This window comes from Haliotis rubra, unplaced genomic scaffold, assembly GCF_003918875.1.
Source record: "Haliotis rubra isolate DU_JTF1 unplaced genomic scaffold, ASM391887v1 Scf59, whole genome shotgun sequence".
Lineage (NCBI taxonomy): Eukaryota > Metazoa > Mollusca > Gastropoda > Lepetellida > Haliotidae > Haliotis > Haliotis rubra.
The window spans coordinates 869362-893645 of record NW_025767290.1 but is presented as its reverse complement, the minus strand read 5'-3'; the positions used below and the strand labels follow the sequence as shown (position 1 = coordinate 893645).

Below are 24284 nucleotides of genomic sequence, written 5' to 3'. Positions count from 1 at the left end.
CATCGCGTTTTGTCTGTACCTGGCGGTTAGGGATTGATAAAATGAACATCGACAGCGCAGTCGGTTCACAATCGGTTCAGAATCACACGCAGTCAGCCAGGTTTGAGATCTTGACAATCTGATGCTTTTACACTTTGAACCAGATCACATATTATTACCACCCATAATAAATGTCATCAGCACGAATGGAACATCTAGCTGATGGTGGGCGTAAAGGGTAAAATAATGATGAAAGGTTTATGAATGACCCTTGCATCACGTGTGCCTCATTCCCAGTCACCTACGCGTTGACCGTTGAGCATTACCAAGACATTAACAGTTCATTATGAGATAACTACCACCTTATTACGGTCTTCTCTGGTCATTAACAACATCCGAACAACATAGAAATAGCCGAAGTCAGATTACTGGCTTGGCAGTTCATGGTTGATTCAAACCTAACGGTACTCTGCGATCTGACGAATTATTGTCAGAGTGAGAAACATGACATTTCTAAATAGACCAAATGCATGTGAGGTAGCTGGATAGGGAAGCATTGGCTGTATAGGGAGAAAGGGTAAATGAATACGTGAGAGAGTTAACGAATTTTATTCATCACCATCAACGAAAAGGCTGCAGTTAAACAATAAAATGCCAGCCATCCAAGCTAATCAGATCGAATCGATAACCACTGGCTAAGATCATGAGTATCGATCAGGCAAAGTCAACGAGCTTTATAAGCGAATCCTGGTTCTCTCTTACGACAGATCTCGGTTACAGTTTTTGTTTTTGTCTGTTTGTTATTATTGTGTTACACTATTTATTTATTGTTTGTTCGTTGTTAAACGCTACAATCAACATTTGTCCAGCTACATGGTGGCTGTCTGTAAAATACTCAAGGCTAGAACTCGACAATCCAGTGATCAACAGCATGAGCAACGATCTACGCAATTCGGATACAATGACATGTGTCAACCAAGCCTGCGAGCCTGACCACCCGATCAGGTCGCCAAGCATGCATGGGTTGCTAAAGACCAATTGCAACACGGATCAACACGGTTTTCAGGAAAGTGAAGCCGGATGTGACAAACGATGTGAAACATAATGATGGAGATTATAGAAAAACGTATTCACAACGTGAAGAAGCAGCAAAGAAGAAGGGCCGCCAAGTAAAATAGCAAAATTTCCGTCTTGCAGACGGAACGAAACTAATTTCTTATGTAATATTTCAATTAATCTGCTGGAGTAATCTGTCAGGTGAAATGGGGTTTGACGTCACAGTTGTGACGCAGTTGTCCGAATTTATCTGAACTTTATCCGATTTTATAATGCTAGCTCGCTGAAATACCACGGTTTGATGCCCCGATTGCAGCGCCAGAAACGTCTGTTCTACTTCCGTGGACACACATGGTGCCACGTACCTATGCCACCTAGGGAAGCGGGCTCTTTATTGTTAACGTAGAGGAGTCTTTAATCGTTGTGTGGATTTGATTGAATAAAGTTGGATAGTCTGTCTTGAGATTTCATTTTGTCGAGTGTATTCTGACCACTCAGATTTATTTCTAAAATCAACGAATGTATACAAAATGCATTCGAACTGATTGAATGTTTGTTCTGAAAATGCTTAAATGTGAAATCTTTTGAATGGATGTATAGCATTGTAATGTATGCAGTATCTTACGTCTCAAGGTGATTAGAAGTTGATATAGACCTTCTGCAACCTATCCTGATTATACTGTTCGATGTCATGCGTTCGGTGGCAGACTCAGTGAGCAAACAACCAAACGAACAAACAAACATTTAAAGGACAGTTAAACTCCCAAAACATGACACATGAAGCCATGAATTTACACTGTTTTATCTCACCTTGCCTCAAACCTCGCTTACCATTGACATACAGTGAAATGATAGAATGCCAAGATGTTTTTTATTTCTTGGAAGATCTCGTGTCCCTTTCATTTAGTCTCAACAAGAATAGTCAGTTTTCCAATAAGACACAACATAAAATCATGAAGGTGTAATCATACATTCTTAATATCATAGTGATTAAACATACAGACAGTGCCCAGTGATCACAGAGTTTAAGCAAATTCTAAACTGACGGTCCCTGAGAAACCTCCACATTGTGTGATTTCCCACGGTGAACAGCGAGATAGGATTTTCATTATGTCTACGAGCCATTACAATCTATTTATAGTCATCCTTTGTCAGCTTGTTTCCTGCAAAATACAGTCGTGGGAAATTCACAAACTGAGGAACAATATAGACTGCCAGGCAAAAAGTAAAAACGTTGCAGACTAGCATTTATATCAATATTCCTTCCATGTCAAATATACCTAGTTACATACTATATATACAGATGGAAAAAAGTATCGCAACACCCACGTTTTATGACTGGACCTATACTTGATCACAGTTTATATGTCATATGCATCTCCACAGGGAATTATTTTGCAGCCCAATTGTGAAAAGACTTTTCATTAACACAAAAACCATCAATAAAGAATCTGAATGGGGTAATTTGATTAAACATTGGTCCTGTAATAAAAAAGAAATTAAGATAACATAATGTGTCAAATAAAATATGGTCATCCCAAACGGGTAACACGATGCATAGTCTCAGTAGTCTTAATTCATACACCCAATCCCCAATAAGATCTCTAGTTTCAGGAACAGAAGACACAGTCAGTATATTGTGTAAGTTTTCAAATTTCGCTAGCCAGTTATTAAAATTACTAGCCTACAAAATAATTCACTAGTCCGAATTTTGAATGTAGAAACAATGCCAAAGATTACAAAAATAGATGAGAATAAGATATTGTCGGCAACATCAAGCTGCTAATATGATGAACATTTTTATCTGGCCATAATCTTGCATAGTTTAAAAGTGTATTACAACTTAACAAGTCGGAGAGAGTGAGGTATTTACAAAATGACCCCATGAAAATTCACTAGCCAGTCGGGCCAGTGACTGTGGAGATTAGCGGGCCAGTGGCTATTTCACACACGGCCTCCACCAACCTGGATAACGTTTTGAACCCTCATTGAGTGCACAAGACGCTGAATCCGATGCTGGGGCACCTGTTCCATTCTTGGTGCAATGTTTGCTCTAATTCATCAATATTCTTGACTGGCGGATCTCTCTGACGACCCTTACGCCCCAGAATGTCCCAAACATGCTCGATAGCGTTCAAACCACGGCTTCTGGCTGGCCATTGAAGGGTGGTAATGGCTTCTTGATACAGGAAATCAATGACTGCGCGTGTGCGATGTGGCCTGGCATTGTCATCCATAAAGATTGGCCTTGTTAATACCGGATAATTATCAAAATGAGGCACTACATGACTCCTCTTGGTATCTTTGTCCATTCAGATTTCCTCTCACTGTAACAAGCTGAAGTTTGCAGTCATACGATACACAGCCCCATACCATCAAGGATCCTCCGCCGAATGGAACTTCTTCCAGGATGTTCCTTTGAGCATAATATGTCATGTTCCAATGTTGCCATACACGCGTCCCTCCGCCAGGAGCAAACAGCAAAATCCGACTCTCGTTTGAAAATTGGATCTTCCTCCAAGTGGCTAGGTTCCACCGATGCCGGTTACGGCCCCACCCGGAATCTTGCATCCATGTGGGCACGTGTCAACAAAGGTCGTCGGACAGGCCTCCTGAACTTATACTCTGCTGTTTTCAGCAGTCGATTTCTAACAGTTTTATGACAGAGTTGAACATTGATGTGGAAGCCATTGCCGTTTTAACATTGGACTTGGTGCAAAGGGAAATCGCCGAGCAAATCTTAAGTAAGGCTGCGTCTTGTCTTGCTTATGTCTTGCGTGGTCTGCTTGAACGATGCATATCCTTGCACCATTTGCTTGGTGATATTACCTCACTAATTGACTGATTGAGGGATGATGACCTAATTGTCTGGCAATTTGTCTCATGGACAACCCGGCATAAACCATACCTATAACCTGTCATCATGTGGCTGCCGTTATTTGGGAGGGTGCCATAGAGTGGTTTAAGCGTTTTAGCTCAGTTATCTAACAAGAGTGAATGATAATTGAAACTGTATTTTCATGCCACGAGGGTGCAAGTGTTTCACATGCTAGACACTAGTGTTGGGAATTGGTTAAAATCTCATAATTGATGATTGGTCCATTACAACCGATCAATCATCGAAAATAATTGGTTAGCGTCATTTATCAAATTGTCCTGGTTATGTTTGTTAATGCACAAAAAATAATGTAAAAAACATGCAGTTCTTTCGGAGTCTTTAAAGGATGACTAGTATGTTAGGAAAATAAATTTCCTGGAGTCTTCAAAATGAATGCACTCACGACATGGAACGAGCTTGTAGTGCTTATGAAACGTAACATTCAAAACCAACCTTGTGATAAATATTGTTAATGCAAACAAGTGTTCCAAAATTGTTTGTGTTCGATTATGACAAAATGTGATCGATTGCTTGGTCGTTTAGTCATTGCGACCAATCTTCGATTATTTCAATTAATTGGACCACCACTACTAGACAGTTGTTACCTACAGCACGTGTGTCGTGATTTGTTGCGTCTGAGACACGTAATAAGTTTTTGTTTTTATTACATTTTCATAATGTAGTTATAAGGCAATTGTTGCGTCTGAGACACGTAATAAATTTTTGTTTTTATTAAATTTTCATAATGTAGTTATAAGGCAATTGTTGCGTCTGAGACACGTAATAAATTTTTGTTTTTATTAAATTTTCATAATGTAGTTATAAGGCAATTGTTGCGTCTGAGACACGTAATAAATTTTGGTTTTTATTACATTTTCATAATGTAGTTATAAGGCAATTGTTGCGTCTGAGACACGTAATAAATTTTTGTTTTTATTAAATTTTCATAATGTAGTTATAAGGCAATTGTTGCGTCTGAGACACGTAATAAATTTTTGTTTTTATTAAATTTTCATAATGTAGTTATAAGGCAATTGTTGCGTCTGAGACACGTAATAAATTTTGTTTTATTAAATTTTCATAATGTAGTTATAAGGCAATTGTTGCGTCTGAGACACGTAATAAATTTTTGTTTTTATTAAATTTTCATAATGTAGTTATAAGGCAATTGTTGCGTCTGAGACACGTAATAAATTTTTGTTTTTATTACATTTTCATAATGTAGTTTTATGGCAATATTTAAGATACTGAGAGAAAGAAGTATTAGGTTCTGTGAAACCTTTTCCCACGTGTATAGTTGTATAGCAGAAAGCATATTGAGAGAATGCGTGTTATGATAGTCAACATTGCACATGTTATACTGTTTGTTTTGGCGGCTACTATGTTTTTGTAAAGCGTAGGATCAGTTCTTCTTATTTTGTCTTACTTTGGACTAGAACCTCTATAGTATGACTGACGCCATTGCTTTCAAAAGTTTCTGTTAACGTTGTCAGCTGTTCCTGTGCATGTGGGAAGATTGCACTGCCAAACGTATCTATAAAACCAAATTGAGGTAAGGTGAGGTGAAATTGGGTTTAACGTCGCGCTGAAGAATATTTCGCTCATATGACGACGTGCATGCGTGTGTATGTGTATGTGCGGCTGCTTGTACTAGCCCAGACTGAAGCTGGTTTTATAGTGCTAGCCCGCTGAGATACCAAGCCGCAGTGAAGCATGAATACCCTACTCAGACACATTATACTGACTCCGAGCCGACCAGTCCGTGTTGTACCCATTAATGCCGAGCGCCAGGCAGGGGCCAACATGTACCATATTTTAACGTCTTTTGGTATGACGCGGTCGGGGATTGAACCCGCGACCTTCCGCTCTCCGGGCGGACGCTCTAACCACTACACCACGGAGGCGGTCCATAAAACCAAATTGAATGACTGGCAGGAGGAACTCGAAAATAACACACATTTTATTGTCTGATTAATAATTTATTAAAATTTCAACATGTCACTGAGTGTAGTGCTCACTTGTAAAAACGTCACGTACACAGGAGCGACTGAAGCCAAGTTGTCTGTGTAACAACATTAAGATTTCGCTGTCTGACAGTTAATCTTTCGAAGGGTTTCTTTTCCTCGACGAAGAGTCTGATGAGTATCATATATAAAACCTCTTGGTAATGATACAAGTCTGTTTATATCAGTATCTGGTGTTCTTGAAGCCTTCAAATATCCACTGTGGACGGAGTGCAGAGAAACACCTCATGGCAAGGAACTGACCAAGGCCATTTCTATCACTAATCATAGCTGAGACGCTATTGACATTGTTTCCCATTGATAGATTCGAACCAAGATCTGCGAAGAGACCTTCTAACTTCTCCGTGATGGAGTCAAGAGGTCAAATGACAATATAAAAATCATTATTCACTTATCATATCTGACTACTGAAATGAAAGAAACCAATCCACAATTCTTTGTGCTGTGCAACAATCACACGTTGGAGTTGAATTTAGACAGCGTTTGACGTGATATCTTTGTCCCTGTGTGAATGAGGTGTGTTTTATACTTCTTTTAGCTCTTTAGCAGCAATGACAAGGCAATACCAACCAATCGCCTGTACCTCGATATCAACCAGTTATGAATGATAAATTCTAATACGGCCATTTCAAAAGAAACATTACCCGTGAAGGTCCGGGTTAGAATATTGGCCTTCAGTAACCCATGCTTGTCTTAAGAGTCGACTAACGGGATCGGGTGGTCAGGCTTGCTGACTTGGTTGACACATGTCATCGGTTCCCAATTGCGCAGATCGATGCTCATGCTGTTGATCACTGGATTATTTACAGACCGCCGCCATATAGCTGGGATATTGCTGAATGCGGGATAAAACTAAACTCACTCACTCACTCATAAGAAACATTGGTTCAGAACGATGTCATTGTACGAGTCCTTAGTTCAAAATTGCCGTACTCAAGTACGGATAACCCGAAGTGTGTGGAGATAGGGGTTAATAATGTTTCACTGACGTATTTGACGCCCGATCGACGTATTTGACGCCCGATCGACAAATAAAACCACCAGCTAATCATCATGCTATGATGCCCCTTCAGCATATTGCCTCAGCTCGGTAGTTTGGTTGATATGAAACGAAGATGCAAATTTGACATCACTTTTTGCGCGTAATTACACATTAAAAAATATCGAATGAAATTCAGATAAAAATCAACATTCTTTACGGCGTAATTACGATGTGTTCACATGGGTGAGTAATGTTCCGTTGCATCAGTAAATATACTCTTTGGAGCATTAAGATAAGGTCAAATAACTGCCTTTGAAGCTTTAACTTAAAAGTGTATTGAAGCCATCCAAATATTCCATGTTCGATCAGGGGTGTTTTCACATCCAGCTGCTGGAGGATGAAGAAGTACAAAATGTGGGTGAAGAAACCTAAGGCCAGCCTCAAATATGACCGATCTCAATCGCAAAGGTCCCGATGTTTTTCCCGTTCTTGGATGACGGTTCACAAGCTTGATAAATGGTAAACAGAGATTCGTTTAAAGATGTTAATATTAAAATCCATGATGAATTGCTTTGTTTAATGAAATAAATATTCACCATTTCGATGATTTGTGGTTGTAAAAATTCTTATGAACTTCATATGAGCTTCATATTTGTCATGAAGCCCTGGTCTTATATAAACTTTTTCACCGCTTGTCGTCATGATAAAATAGGACAAAGACAAACTTCAATACCAGAGAATAACCAGTGGAGACTATCTGCAGGAACAGATACCACTGAACATAAAACTAGTGTCAAAATTATATGAATGTATCATCGAAAATCCGTAATGACACAAAATGTTTTCGAAAAGAGTAGGGCTGCGCAATATAACCGGTTTACCAGTATTTACCGGTTCAGACATGAAAACGATACGTATTGCGATACGCTGATCGAAAACCGGTATTTTGACATGCATTCGGAAAACTTCGAAACACTCGGAAATCTTCGGATATTTCCGTTTTTTTAAATTGTTGGTTTCCTTGTTTCATTTGTGCCAAAAATTATTCACATTTTTATTTTGTCATGATTGAAAGTTTTTATTAAAACTTAATCAAGCATAGTAATTTTGTTGTGTTTTTGCTTTATAAATCAAGCATTAACTCGATTATAAGTACTTTTTTGTTTAAAAAAACTTCTTGCAATATATTGCAATACATATCGCAATATATGCTTTTGCATCGCAATATATCGCAATGTGAAAATTCTCTGCAATACCCACCTCTAGAAAAGAGTAAGCATGCTCTGGTATACAAGTAGGCGTCTGTTTCCTGACAGCCCACAGAGGGACTACCACTTCCCCGTGATGTGCGTGCGGGTGCGCGTGTGTGTGTCGTACAAAAGAAGCTACACGCATGGTGCTATGGGATTCTTTTCTCAAATCAGCGTGACTATTTTGAAATGTGTTTTGAGTGTAACAAAACGTTGTGCACGTGCATTTACGTTAATTTTAGGAAAATGATCCCTAAACAATCATGTATGTGTATTTTCTTTTGTACCTCAGTATACATGTTTTGTGCGTGATATGTGACACCATATAAGAAACTCGCTCAAAATATCATGTCAGTGTCATACATCTCCGGATAAAATGAACAAATGAACTATCCCAGCACGAGTCTTTTGGTCCCTCGGTATACGTATATGTATATTAACGTCAATGGTAAGATGACATGTGACTTCACTCCAATTAATGTCCCGGCTCTAGTGCCATGTGTCAGAGTCTATTCCAAGAGGGCACCTGTGTCGCCATCGTTAGATACCAATTACAAGAAAACCTGGTCACCTTTACATCACCACAGTCGACAGTATGCACAGCTCGTCAATCACTGAAATATGATATTGAAGAATGGTCGTGACGATTGGTAATAAATAACGTTTGCATGACTGAGTAGAGCTTTCCTTTAACGACCATTCTTTTTAAGTCTTCATCGCTGGTACAGATACCGGGTTCTGTGGCTAAGTATACTGTAAATCATGGCATGTTTGAACTTTCACGCATTAGCTAGGGACCTTTCTGATCTGAGCCGGGAGGAGGACTATTTGATTGATAGTCTTGGAAGGTCCCATGAGTCTTTCATCCCACATTTTATGAATAATATTTTCATTCCATCCCACATTTTATGAATAATAATTTCATTACAATAATTTGTAATTAGACGAAATATGTGCATGAGAGGGGGGTCCATTTTAAACAGTGATGTGGTATCTGAGTGATCTAGCACTGTAAGCGTTGACCCCAGACAAGCGGGCACACATATAAGCGCACGCACGCACGGACGCGCGTACAACACACATACACATGTATTAATGATGATATCAGTCAGTGGAAAGATGATCTTACGCCAGAAAGGCGACGTCAAGGAAGTAGCAAGCTAAGACTCTATAACAAGTTCAAGTCAGTGTATACTGCTGAGACATATCTACTGAGACAAATGCCTAAATGTTACAGATCTGGGCCTAGATTTTCGAAGCTCTCTTAGCGCTAAGATAGTCGTAAGTTAATGTTGATGAATGACACTTACGACTACCTTAGCGCTTAGAGAGCTTCGAAAATCTAGGTCCTGCACTATCAAAGTTTCGCTGTGGCGTTGCTCCTATCAGGATTAAAACCGGGAGACATGAGAAGATTCAACGTAAACGTACTTGTTTCCACTGTAAAGATGTTGTTGATGACGAGGCACACGTCATTCTTCACTGTCCTTTATAAAATGCTATCAGATCTGACCTCCTGAATATATGTAAGGGTAAATTTCCTGGTTTTATTAATATGCCAGATATAGATAAACTGGCCACCATTTTACACGTCGGTGATATTTGTTTTGTTGCAGCCAAAACCTTCCAAGGAATTCTATTGAAGCGTCGTTAGACGCTATATGTATAAACTTGTTATTCTTTTACTGTATTTTAAACTGTGTTATAGGTGAGGTGAGGTGAGGTGAGGTGAGGTGAGGTGAAATTGGATTTAACGTCGTGCTTGAGAATATTTCGCTCATATGACGACGTGCTTGTGTGTGTGTGTATGTGCGGCTGCTTGTACTAGCCCAGACCTAAGCTGGTTTTATAGTGCTAACCCACTGAGATACCATGCCGCAGTGAAGCATGGATACCCCACTCAGACACATTATACTGACTCCGAGCCGACCAGTCCTTGTTGTACCCATTAATGCCGAGCGCCAGGCAGGGACCAACAAGTACCATATTTTAACGTCTTTTGGTATGACGCGGTCGGGGATCGAACCCGCAACCTTCCGCTCTCTGGGCGGACGCTCTAACCACTACACCACGGAGGCGGTCTGTGTTATATTCTCCTATAACTCCTTAGAGGAGTGGTGCTGTTTTTTACTTGTCCATACCTTTTATGGTGTAAATGTAGAAAGACTGAAATAAACTTTTGTCTGTCTGTCCGTGTAAGAAAGTCGTTGTATGATTACAAGAATCTTCGAATGAAATTTATTTCGCAGTTAACCTCAGTTCAGTTGACCGCAGAACACACACGCACGCACGCACGCATGCACGTATATACCACCATACCCAACGCATCTGATATTATTGACATTGGGTACGTGGTGTATTGAGGTACTGAACACTTACTCATGACATTTTGAACCTTATGGTTGGAATATCCCCCCAAAATAATCTTCATCATTAGTTTGGACACCAACCAACAGTTTGTGGAGCTTTGGAGATATATATTGCGTGACAAATTAGTGAGTACCCCAGTCTAGCCGAGTGAGAACAGTGTCCATATCTGAACTTGTAGACCGCTGCAACTTGGTTCTTTTCCCAAATTATAGTAATGAATTTGGCCAAAATGTGTCCGATTCGTTACTTCGTTTCATTTTGTCTGTGTCTGTACATCTGACTCCACAATTTGACCAGCTGAGGAAAGGTCATGCGAACCCCAAGGAAACAGGACATCTCATTGGCCAGAGACTAGTGTTTGAGTAAATTGTAGCGCCACTTTGCTAAAGGACAGTTAATCTGTCTGTCACACCTTTACATTGCCGTACAGGGCAACTTGAAACAGTGTTTGTAGGAACTGCTATTTTCCCTATCTGAAGTTACGTCTAAGAAAGAACCTGTGAAGGTCCGGGTCTTCAGCAACCCATGCTTGCCGTTGGAGGCGACTAAAGCGATCGGGTGGTCAGGCTTGCTACCTTCATTGACACATGTCATCGTGTCCCATTTGCGTAGATCGATGCTCATGCTGTTGATCACTGGATTGCCTTGTCCAGGCTCGATTATTTACAGACCGCCATGTTATAGCTGGAATATTGCTGAGAGAGCGGCGTTGGAAAACAAACAAAGCAAAACGTCTAAGCAAAAGGTTGGAACTATATAATAATAATAATAATAATAATAATAATAATAATAATAATAATAATAATAATTACAATACAAGACAACAAAGGAAAAGGTACTTCTCCAAATTGTCGATTCCCTTAAGGCCAAAATAAAGGTTTGGACTGAAAGAAAGAAAAAATGGGAAAAGAAAAATAAATTCATCAAACAAAATAAACTTTTTAGAACCAATGAAAAACACCTCTACAGGCAACTGAAAACAAAAGGTGATGGTGAACATGACAAACGGCCTCCCATGGATGCCAATGAAAGGTTCTGGAAACAGTTGTGGTCTGTACCCGGCAACTGTAACCTTGAGGCACCATGGGTCCGTGATTATGACCATGCAATGCATGAGAAGGTAACTAGGTCGTTTGTCTGTTACATCTCACCAGATTGCCTGAAAAGTGTTATAAAAAAGTCCAAATCTAATACAGCTCCAGGGCCTGATGGCATTCGAAACCGGTATTGGAAACTGTTCCCCTGTGTCCAAACACCGTTACTACACTGTTTTAATACTCTCGTGGACACAGGTGATGTTCCTCCATGGTTCTGCAAAGGTCGCACAATACTTCTCCCCAAGAAAGGAGACTTGACTGATCCCAAAACTTCCGCCCTATCACATGTTTGAATACACAATACAAAATATTCACAGGGTGTTTGACAAACCTCGTGTCATCTTACTGCTCTTCCAATGATATCATTTACAGAGAGCAGAAGGGGGAGCAAGAAAGGGATGTTGGGGTGCAAGGATCAACTTCTTGTACAGAAAATGATTTTGGAAGAGGCTAAAACTTATCACCGCAACCTCTCCATGTGCTGGATTGACTACAAAAAAGCATACGACTCTGTCCCTCACGAATGGATTCTGAAGTCTCTTCATTGTATTGACCTCCCTGAGCGACTACTTGATTTACTCAAGTCTTTGATGAGTTGCTGGTCGACTCAACTTGAGATGTACTCACAAAGGGCAGGTGCAGACTTCGGAATCTATTCCAATCAGAAGGGGAATATTTCAGGGGATTCCTTTAGTCCTTTGCTTTTTTGTCTGTCTCTAAATCCTTTGAGCTTTCTGCTCAATAAAGAGGAGGGTTACCATCCCGGACCTCCTCAGCACAGATCCCCAACACCTCTTACTCATCTCCTTTACATGGATGACATCGAACTCCTTGCCAAAGGAGATTCCAATTGAAAGAGCAGGTTCTCCTTGTCGAGTCCTTTTCTAATGATATTGGCATGACATTTGGACTCGACAAATGTAATACTCTTCATTTGAAACGAGGCAAGGTAATTAATGATGGATCGGTCAGGTTACAAGGGGGAGGAGTTATTGAGCATCTTGTGGAAGATCAGGCCTACACCTATCTTGGAATGCAAGTTCGAGACAAGCTCCAGAATGCCCAGATTCAAGAAAAACTTCGGGCCGAGTATACATCTCGTTTAAAGAAAATCTGGAGCTCAGAGCTAAATGCTCGTAACAAGGTCAAAGCCACCAATACTTTTGCTGTGCCAGTCCTCTCCTATTCCTTTGGAGTAGTTGATTGGACAAAACAAGACATCCAGAGTCTTGACCGTCTGACCAGAAGGATCATGTCTGATAACAGAGCCCACCACCCTCGTTCCTCTCTTAACCGTTTATACATGCCAATCAATTCTGGAGGTCGGGGTTTGATTAATGTGGAGGCTCTTCATGACAGAATGTTATTGTGTACTTTTGTACATATTTATTTATCGGATGATCCTCTGGTGATGCATGTGAAGACTCATGATGAAAGCAAGGAATTCCACAGTTATTTTAAGCGTGCCAAGGTTGTTGGACAGAATCTGAGATTTGAGGTTGACTTTGCTGATGGCAATGTACTGCTGGACGGTACAGCAATGGGAGTAAACCAGGTGAAGTCCTTTACCAAGTCTGCCCAGAGTCGGTCGTTTGTGGAGAAGCTTTCTGAGAAGCCATTGCATCGTGTGTACATGCAGTGTGTTGAACAGAATAGCAATCCCACCGACTCCTTCGCCTGGATGAAGTCGGCTGGTCTTAAATGTGAAACTGAGGGCTTCCTTTTTTGCTGCTCAGGACCAGTCACTTCCCACTCGTAATCGCCTAAATGTGATTCTTAAAGAGAATATTAACATGAAATGTCGACTTTGCAATGAATTTACAGAGACTGTCCAACACCTTGTCAGTGGATGCCCTTCCTTGGCACAAACAGCATATCTTAAACGACATGATGGCATGGCTCGTTGCTTTTACTACCGTCTCCGACATGCCTGTGGCTTTGACTCCGAGGTCCATCCATGGTACGACCCTGAACATGTCCAGGGCGTCATGGAAAATGATGCTTTCAAACTTCTGTGGAATAGGCCCATATACAGCCTCAGAAGAATTCCAGCTAACAAACCTGATCTTGTCCTTTTTGATAAAGCCAATGAATTTATTTATATCATAGAATTTTCTGTCCCTTTTGACACCAATGTGATTGGCAAGATTAAGGAAAAGCATGATAAATATGCGGACCTCGCCTTTGAAATGTCTCACTTGCATCCCAAGTACACTGTCGTCAGGCTCCCCATTGTTCTCGGTGCCCTTGGTTTGGTACCTCCTGATCTCTTGGCGCAGATCAGGAGAGTGCCCGGGTTCTCCACCGGGAGTACAGCCCTTCTGACACTCTGGGTAATGCAGAAGGCTGCAGTGTTGGGGAGCCTTCATATTCTCCGGAAGGTTCTTGGTGGGTTCGACTAGGCAGCGTTTCCTGGGAGAAGTCCCATTCGCTGTCTGGGCTGCGTGTAGAGGGGGCAAGGGCCCTGAGCTGATGATGAGCCTTACCAGCCTGACCGTGCCAGGATCACCCGAACCCTCTCTGCTGCATACAATCTTTAATCTGTAAAACATAATAATAATAGCATATTTGTTACGCGCATATATCCATGCTAAAGCATGCTCAAAGCGCACAAGATAAAGATGAGATTAATGGTAAAGAGCTACAGTTAAAAGGCTATCTTGAACAACAGTCTCTGAGGCTCCGCGGAGACTGTTCCAGGCTATAGATCCTGCATGGACAAAGGACCTCTTTCCATACATCACTGTCTTTACTTTGGGAACAACAAGCAAGGTCTTTTCCTGTGAGCGGAGAGATCGGGAAGGCGTGTACACGGTTAGAAGATTGGATATATAAGAAGGTGCAGTTCCAGTGAGACAGCGGAAAACAAGGCATTAGAGTTTGAACTGGATCCTGAACTCGACTGGAAGCAAGTGGAGAGTGTACAGTATAGGAGTAATGTGTGTTTCCAACTATCTTGCCTGTTGTGATTGTCCGTCTGACCATGTATAAATTAATGGGCGCATCCGAGGACAATGTGTGATGGTTAGTTAATGTTTTTGATGAGAACAGCTCTTTAGATGACAGAAATCGAGAATGATACTTTATGATAAGGAGGTTGTGTATTTGATGGTAAATATCTTGGGCCCCGCTCCACAAAGCTTTCGTAGCGCTAGGGCATTCGTAAGCTTATGGCAAACTAAATGGTTACGACAAGCCGTAACTGTTGATCGGGGCGCTTGTGGATTAGGACGCTGTCTAAGGAATTAACACTGTGCATTTAGCTCGCCAAGGCCCGATAATTACAATGCTATCCAAAAACACATTTGCGTGATTATTTCTGCATAAACAAGGTCAAATCAATAGACTGTACAAACAGGTAAAGAAAATGGAGACCAAGGTCACAAGGCGTTGTTTGTAATGAACATGAATCGGATTATCTTCCTTCACGATGATTTCCCTTTATAACACTTCAACAGATATATGTTTAAACTGGTTGTACAGTGTTAATGAGAAGGTTAGCGGAACAGAAAACGCCAATGACTGGCTATGTCTTCCACGTGGTGGCGGAAATTAAATAATTGTCAATCGTTATTTCAGAAGTCATGACGTCATTACCGTGACTTGAAACCATATTTCACTCTTCAAAATAGCTTCCTGTCACACATCGAGTGTGCATGAAAGTAACTACAGTGGACCTAAGGAATCACATATATTAGCACATCCATTGTCAAGAACTGTCTCCAGTCGACATCAGCGAATGGTTAACTGGGCCCTTGTATTGATCGAGTACTAACATAAAACCCAGTTACCTGCTTTGAGGTGCGTAGCATGATTCCTGGTAGTAAAGAGGATCGGACTGGTGTTTTGGTCGTTTATAGCGTCATCGGACTATCAGATCGGGTCTAAGTGACACATCAAGACATCTCATCATGGCATCAGTAGCTGACTTCATCAAGAGATTCAAGTCCGTCAGAATCATGCCGCGCTCATATGAAGATCTGATGTTGACGGAAATTCTCAATTGGTTTTTACACATTAGTGATGCGAACACTTCAACCTTGAATTTATTTAATACTACTCATAACCGAAGTTGGATTTCAATTATGGATGATTTTAAGGACGAGCTGGAGGCGCACGATGAGACACCGAATATACTCCTCACTGCGGTGTATGTGCCGGTGTTTGTGATGGCGCTTGTGGGAAACTTACTCATCCTTACAATTGTCCTATCAAATACTTCCATGAAAACTATGACGAATTTGCTGTTACTTAATCTTGCTATGGCTGACCTATCAGGTAAGAATTCATTTGTTCTCTATCTCAGTTGCAGCATATGTTTTGAGTATAATAGTATCTGCATGGTTTTTTACATGGATTATTTAGAGATCGGGTGCTTCAATCTGAGGCGACTTTAACATATGGACCGCGAAGAGAAACTTTTGTTAGGCCATGCTTCAAAATTTATGAGTTATTATTAAAAAGGTAAAATGTAAACGTGCACACATCATATCTCTGCAAAACAATAACTTATTTGAATTTTGACGCTAGTACTGTTGGCGTTATGATAAGGACAACCATTTTGATTACAGTGATCACACGTGTACTGTTGCTTTGTATGACGCACGTGCTTTTGACTGCCATGATACATTTGATGCTGACTGTTATGACACGTGCGTTGTGGAATGCATGACTTTTTTCTTGTTGACTGTCATGCCGTACATGTTGTTGACTGTTATGACACGTGTGCAGTGGATTTGCATGACACACGTGTTGTTGACTAGCATGACACACCTGCTGTGGAGTATCATGACACGTGTGCTGTGGAAATGCCTACCTGTTTACTGTTGACTGCAATGTCACAGTTGCTGTTGACTGTGCTGTCTACTGTCTTATCGACTATCATGATGTGAATTTGCATGACTCGGTTATTGTTGACTGTCTTATCACAGTTGATGTTGACTGACATGCCACACGTGCTGTTGACTATTATGACACATGTGCTGTGGATAAGCATGCTGTTGACTGCAACAACACGGAGCCTAATACGAATGCCGTTGAATTTGTCACGGCGCGCATGACTTTGGCTGTCATCATGTGTGAAAAATGAGAAAAACATGTCCTTAATAGTTGAACAGATGACATTACAAGTGAGCGAATTTGTCGGCTTGCTGAACACCATTTCCCGAAGGTAACTACCGTGATGGACAATAGTATGACTCAGCTTTGTTTCCGTAACGAGATGTTTCCAACGTGGTCGATGGTGTATGTGAACATCGTTAGAGACACTGTATCCGATTCGATTTGCCATCCATTTCTTGGTGTGATTTCTCAGAATAATGCAATGGTAATTGAAAATGCTACTGGTTTTGTTTTCGTGAAAAATAACGGTCAGCAGATACTTTCAAATATTTTATATATGTTTAGGAGCGTGCTTTCGTATTGTCAATTTAATAAATCGCAAACATTGTATTATATTATTCTCTGTATATGATATTTACAATGGTTACACACGAGCTTGAGAATTGCTTTGTCAGGGGCGGCGGGGTGGTCTTGTGGTTGCAGACTCATGTTGCCCAAATCCAGGTTCAATTGCCCACATGGCGTGTGAGCTGTATCTCTTATGTTCTGGAGAGATTCCGTGATTGCTGGAATGTTGATAGAATAACCATACTCCCTAAATCGCGTATCAGACATTCTTGAAACAACTGATGAAGCGAAACTTCAAATACAATAAAAAGCCAGGTTGAACCGCCCATTTGATGACTGATTGTAGCCATGTTCTTGTACAAACACAACAATGCATCTGAAAACACAGACCGAAATGTATTACGAGCGTTAGGCAATGTTTTATTATGCGGGTAGACGTTAGAACGATTAATAAAAATACTGCCCATGCGGGTACGTCATTCGTCAAAAACTCTATGTAGGGGTTGATATAATATACTCTCCCAAAAAAGAAACGCATCATTAAAATAGCAATTTCATGTAGCAATGAATTAAAACGTGATTCATTTTACAAAAGGTTTTGCTCTGTTTATGAGTCCTATGGTGTTTATGTTTTGAAACATCACAACAAAACGCACCATCCGTAAAATACCCGTATTTAACAGCATGAATTTCAATTTCGGCGTTTAGTGTCACAGAATACACAATTCACATGCAATGCACGTGAAACTTGGGGATCAGATAGTCTCAATGATGGGTATGAAAGGTTGATCGTTGTCTGTCGATTATTCACTGTATTTGGAATGTTGTTGACGAACGCAAAATGCCACGTCTAAGTGAAGCCAACCGTCATATCGCCATTGGTTTGCTTGAAGCTGGCCAGTCTCAACGTGCAGTTGCCCGACGCATGAATGTTCACCAAAGCACCATTTCACGGCTCTGGGAGAGATATCGTCGGCAGAATGCGGTAGCAGATGCCCCTCGTAGTGGGCAACCTCGAGCGACCGCTGCGGCGCAGGATCTCTACATCCGGGTACATCACCTGCGTCATCGAACAGCTACGGCGACCAGTACCGCTCGACAAATACCCGGATTGAGGAGGCTTTCTGCACAGACCGTCAGGAACAGGTTGAGAGATGCTGGTTTACGTGCCAGAAGACATTATTTTGGCCCTCTGCTTCGACAACAAAATCGTCGACATCGAGTTCAATGGTGCACCAACGCTCAGGCCTGGAACCTACCGAACTGGCGCAGAATCTGGTTCAGTGATGAATCACGATTTCTATTGGAACGACGCGTTTGAAGAATGCGGGTGTACAGACGTCGACGTGAACGTTTCGCCGACGCTTGCGTTCCCCAGGTGGACAGATTCGGCCGGGGGAGTGTTAAGATGTGGGGAGGGATCACCTGCCCTAGGAGAAGTGATTTGGTGATGATCCAGGGCAACCTGACAGCTCAACGGTACTGTGACGAAATCCTACGCCCACACCTCCTTCCAATCATTGATCGCCAGAGGGAGTTGTTTCAACAGGACAATGCCAGGCCCCACACAGCACGTCACACCAGAGACTTCCTCCAGAACCACAACATCAATGTGTTCCCCTGGCCCTCAAGTCCACCGGACTTAAACCCGATCGAACATCTGTGGGATGCCCTGGACAGACGGGTGCGACGCCGTAACCCTCAGCCCCAGACACTTCAGCAACTCGCACAGGCACTACAGGCAGAGTGGGCTGCGATTGGGCAACACGAGATTTTGAGACTTATTCGTTCGATGCCGAGGCGATGCCGTGCAGTTCTGGATGCCCACGGTGGTCACACGAGATATTGACTTCAGCGCCACCACACGTTTCCATGTGACACTCACACTGACTTTCCTCGAGTTGGTGCGAAAGACGGATAAGTCTGCATTCCCAGTGTGCAATTTCGCTATATTTCATTTACTCATAAAGCCTACAAGATGTTTCAAAATAAACATAAAAATACAGTTGAAATTCCTATATGCGTTTTTTTTTGGGAGCGTATATGATCAATATAACCACGCTATGCCATTTAGAATGTGGTAAAATGCAACATATGTCGTATTTGGGTTTACACGTTCTAAGTAAAATACAGATTCCAGTACTTGTTTGTCCCATCTGGGATTCGAACCCACACTGTCAGGCACCTAGTCGCCAGCACTAAACATCAGCAATCTCGCCCACGCAGCCACTATGTCGACAAATCTATCGAATATATTTAATTACAAATCCTCAACACCCTGTCCTTGTCAAACGTTTATTAAAGGTCATATGTCTCGTGCACTGTTACGGCCGAAGCTTGACAAACAACAGGCCTCTGTCATCGACTTATGTGAAGATAAGACACGAGACGTAAATCTGGTTTGCGCTAGACCATTTATGTATTAATCTTTCCGTAATGTATCCTAAAGAGAACTCGCATCACGCTTCTAGGGTAATATGGTAAAGACGTTAACGTGACCGACGCTAACGGCGACATCTCCCCCGTGGGGGAGGATGCATACTTCGTGTGAGGCGACACTGCGAACAAGATTATTGTACTTACACAGCGACAACCTTGTCAGATGTCAATGTGTGAGGCGGTGTGTCTGTATATAATCATGTGAGTTCATGCATACTCGCGTACAATAATAACAATTATAAAGTGATAACCCTGTCATTCGTGTGCGCGTGTGTGTGTGTGATAGATAGATAGATAAAAGGAGATAGATAGATAGAAGGAGAGAGAGAGAGAGAGAGAGAGAGAGAGAGAGAGAGAGAGAGAGAGAGAGAGAGAGAGAGAGAGAGAGAGAGAGAGAGAGAGAGAGAGAGAGACTGCTTACAAGGTCGCTTTCAAGGTAATATTGCGACATACACAGTGTGTGAGATTGTCTAATCGTATTCAAGATTATTGCAGGTTTATAGAGGCGCCCATGTCTTTGAGTGTGAGTGAGTGTGTTTGTTTGAGTTATTATGTGACCAAATAACACTACGCAATAACACGGTGAGAAATGGTAAGCCATATTATGCCTTCACCACAAGTTGTCGGATTGCTTATCTTTTCTAAATATGGTGTCCGGAAAGACATAGTTGTCTCACTACCTGTCTCCTCTGTGATGGGATTGCCTGATTACCGGTGCACAGATTGGCTCGATCTGACGGGTCGCAAGATTAAAAGTTTCCAGATTATTGGGGTTGACAGGTAGTGGCAGTTCTGTTTGGCAGAGTCGGCAGATTGCCGATGCATGTACCGTATTATCAGTGTTCAATGACACAGATGAACTTGTTAGTAAAACACCACTGTAACAAAATCCACACAAACATTCTAAATGCTCAGATTATCTTGAAACGGCAACGGTTCTGATTAGAGGGACATGTCTTGAGATGTGCTTCAGGTTTTAATCACAAGATACCTGTGGTTCAGCCCACCGCTGTTCCTCATAGGCATGCTTTTTAGAAAATTTCAAAAGATTTAGTTAATTTGTGGATAGAAACGAAAATGCCACCATGTCCACTTTAAGGTGCTGCTTTCCATCTCCACTTCAGCATATGTATCAGTGGCGTTTCCTTTGTGAGTTATATTAACACAAACTATAACTTGCTACAAAATCGTGACGTCAATCCATCTTTTGGCCATCTGTTTCATGATGGCGTCCAAAATCAGTACTTGAATCACGCTTCTACCTCTTTGTCCTGTGAAGCTTGTGAACATGATTCCAAAAAAGTCTTACAACTGCCTTCTGAACGTTTCCGACTTCTGTTAATGAATAAAGTCAAGACATTTGGTTTATTCCCCATCACTAATACCAATAGATTTTCGCCAACACTTCCTTCGATCCAAGGTTAGTCTAGTGGTTAAAGCTTTCGGTCGTCACGCTGAAGACAGGGGTTCGATTCCCCACATGGATACCATGTGTGAAGCCCATTTCTGGTGTCCCCGTCTGTGATATTCCTAAACCATGGCTAAAAGCGGCGTAAAACTAAACTCACTCACTAACTCACTCCTTCAACCCCAGGTCTCCCCAGATACTACTTCTCAAAGTGTCCATTGAGTTCTTTAACCAACATGTTTTTTCTCTTTTTCAGCTGAATGTTTCAAAAGGCACAGTTCCTGCTCAGCTTACGTGTTCTCAAATTTGTGAATTGCCAGGTTTTGCTTGCCAGCAGTATTTATTACTTGTCAATCAACGTTAATCCAGATACGTCTTCCCTTTCTGAAACCATCAATCTGATTGTATCAAACTCTGGTCTTCATTGTACTAGGTCTTCGTCAGAAGTAACTTTAAGACCCAAATTGCCACTTTTTAATTAAACATAATTTACACTCATCAAAGTCTAGTCTACACTGGTGATGTTCGTCGTCCGATGAATTCACACAACACTCATTGGCATCTCCCTTGAATACATGTACATCATTGCTGAAGGGAATTTGGGAATCAAATTGATGATTTACCTTCAGGATCCTTCTTCGTCACGATCCGTGACAAATTTCGGAACGAGACTGGAATCATGAGGGAACGACATGTTTGCATCTGCTCCGCGTTGTCGGGAGTCTGAGTGCCGTGATTCCATCTAACAGTAATCAAACGCTGCTATAGGTACACATATGTATCCTTGTGCGCAATTAGTGGAGGGTTTTGGGGTCTGTTTTTGAGGTATGGTTCTCAAAATCTACTGCACAACGGGGGATGACACCAGGGGGACAGGATACGCTTACCTTTTCACGAACACCTGGTATCATCAAAAACACATACTCTGTCATCGTAGCTCATAGTGTCACTGCATTGTCTGGTCCAGACTCGATTGTTTACAGACCGTATCCTAAGCTCTGATACTGCTGATTGCGGCGTCAGACAAACACATAATCATGATATTGTCGGAATTGTACAGTCGAATCTGCTTTTAACAGAGAGTTCTTACCGATGTGGAAATAGTTTTGTCGTTTCTTTGTGTTACATTAAGAGAGAATTTTGAATCATGACAAAGAGTCCCGTTATGACAATGATATGGTCAGTGTTCCAGAAGCTGCCAGCAAGCCCCAGATGAAGTATGCATCACACACTCAGTAGATCAGCAGGTGATAATTGAAATTCATTCCTTCTGGCAGAGCTCTTCTAACGTGTTAAACAGGGCTATCTAGGTATCAAGGGATGCGGCAACCACCTGAGGGACAACGAAATCTTAGATCAATGACGATGAAAGTCTTAATGAAGTTCAAGCTTTGAGGTTTCTTAATGTACATGACAGAATCGCTTCATGGCGTCTCTGATATCAAAGGTTTAATACCTAAAAGGTGCATTACATGAATAAGTTTGGCATTCATGTCGACGTTAAAATCCCATCTTAGTTCTCGTTACCGTTGTATAAGAACCTTAGGACATTGTGACCGGTGAAGTCAGAATGACCTTTCATCCGATCAGTATAAACATGACTTCTCAGCTCGGTCAGGTGACAATCGGAATATGTTCTAAAATTATGCCAAAAAAGAACGGCTGCGACTGATTTATTAAAAATCATCAATTATTTCAACCGACTGTACTAGGCAGACAAATTTTCGGTACCACTCAGAGGGACCAAACACGTTTATGTTTTTTTGAAGTTGTTTTGGTCTGTCTTCAGAATAAATGAAATGAGGAGTTTTCGAAAAAGTTCTTTGAACTTACAATTTGAACTCTTACAAAATCAGGAAAAAAGTATGATTTAAAGGTATCAAATAACACAACGTTATATTAATTAAATCTTTTTAATCATGTTAGCACTATTTTACCTCCCTATTTTCAATTCCAACCTATATGCTGAACTTTACTCACGGTTAAAGCTTGGAATTGACATTTTTTGAAAATTTTAGTATGTTTGGTGGCCAGCTTGGATTTAGCCTCGTTCTGAGTTCAGGCTACCAAGCCGACATGGCCATCAATTATGTAGAGACATAAAGAAATATAAAAAACACAAAAAGTCCCTCTGATTGGTAACAATGTGTCGATTTTCAGCTCTTGGCTCCTGGCCTATACCGTCCAGCAGGACAGAATATCACATGCCAACACCGACATTGAGAATTTGTCCTACATTCTTGATGAAGGAGTGAATATTCTTCTTATACTAATCTCCTTAATATCAATATTATCAAGAATATATACCCAGCTTTAATTACTGGTTTTCTTTAACACTGAAGCATAAAGATAGACATAAGCTCTTTCTAAAATATGTAATGGACATAGAAACACTAATTTCTAAATGTTCGGATTATGCTGATTATACAGTATCTTTTATTAAGATTCATAGCGGAATACACCAAACAAAACAGACAAATATAACATGATATCATTGCAATATGTATGATAAAAAATGTAGGCTCATAATTATAATTTTTTTAAAAACAACGACAAAGACTACCCCTTCCCCAGCATCTCCCAGAGAAATGTGTAATAATCAGTTTTCATATGTCACATTTGTATATTTGTACATAACCTTGAAAACATAAACACTGCGGCCAAATCTAACCGATTTCTGTATGTAGGCTAATTGTTAAATGCTGCGACCTAATTGTGATCATATTACACATCAACGCGTTGTTTTCATATTCTAGTCATCATAAAATAAAGGTTTGTAGAACACGGAAACAGATGACCAGATGACCTTTCATTAGATCTCCCAGCCATCTTCTGTGACGGGAGATTTTACAGCTCTTACCTTATCAAGCCTGTTATGTCATTGCTATTGTGCATCTTGAAACTAAACTTGGAGATTATAAGGACTTAACGCAGTCTTAACGATGTTTTACGTATCCACGTTGGCTCCGATCTTCAATCGTTAATGGGATAGCCCTGTGGTTTATTACGTTCTCTCGTCACACCTAGTCCCGGGTTCGTTCCCCACATAGTCAAGCTTATGTTTCGTGTCTTTCTCCGTCACATTGCTGGGATATTTCTGAAGCTGCGTAATCAGCTCACTCTCTCAGTCGTTCTTGTGGTGATTACGGCTGGCTGAATGAGTGGACAAAAGGGGAATGGGTAGTCAGACCCTGTGAGTGAGTTCTGTTTAACGTCACGTTTCGCGTTATTCCAGCAATATCACGGCAAGGGACACCAGAAATGGTCTAGAACCTGTGACTGTCGCGTTTGCGTGTAATCGGTTGTTAATCGTGCTTTTATCACTATTTGTTTGGTTTTGCTGTCTAACACCACACTCAGCAATATTCCAGGTATATGGCGGGGGGTCTGTA

The 24284-nt window shown here is 41.1% G+C and overlaps 1 protein-coding gene across 1 annotated transcript in view; it reads left to right on the top strand.

Annotated features, from left to right (window-relative positions):
• Positions 1 to 15721: 15721 nt before the first annotated feature.
• Positions 15722 to 24284, top strand: part of LOC124255020 (galanin receptor 2a-like) — an 80337-nt gene continuing 71774 nt past the window's right edge. The window contains exon 1 of the mRNA XM_046688857.1: positions 15722 to 15914. Within this exon, the coding sequence (XP_046544813.1) occupies positions 15722 to 15914 (193 nt within the window). The remainder of the gene's footprint in view (positions 15915 to 24284) is intronic.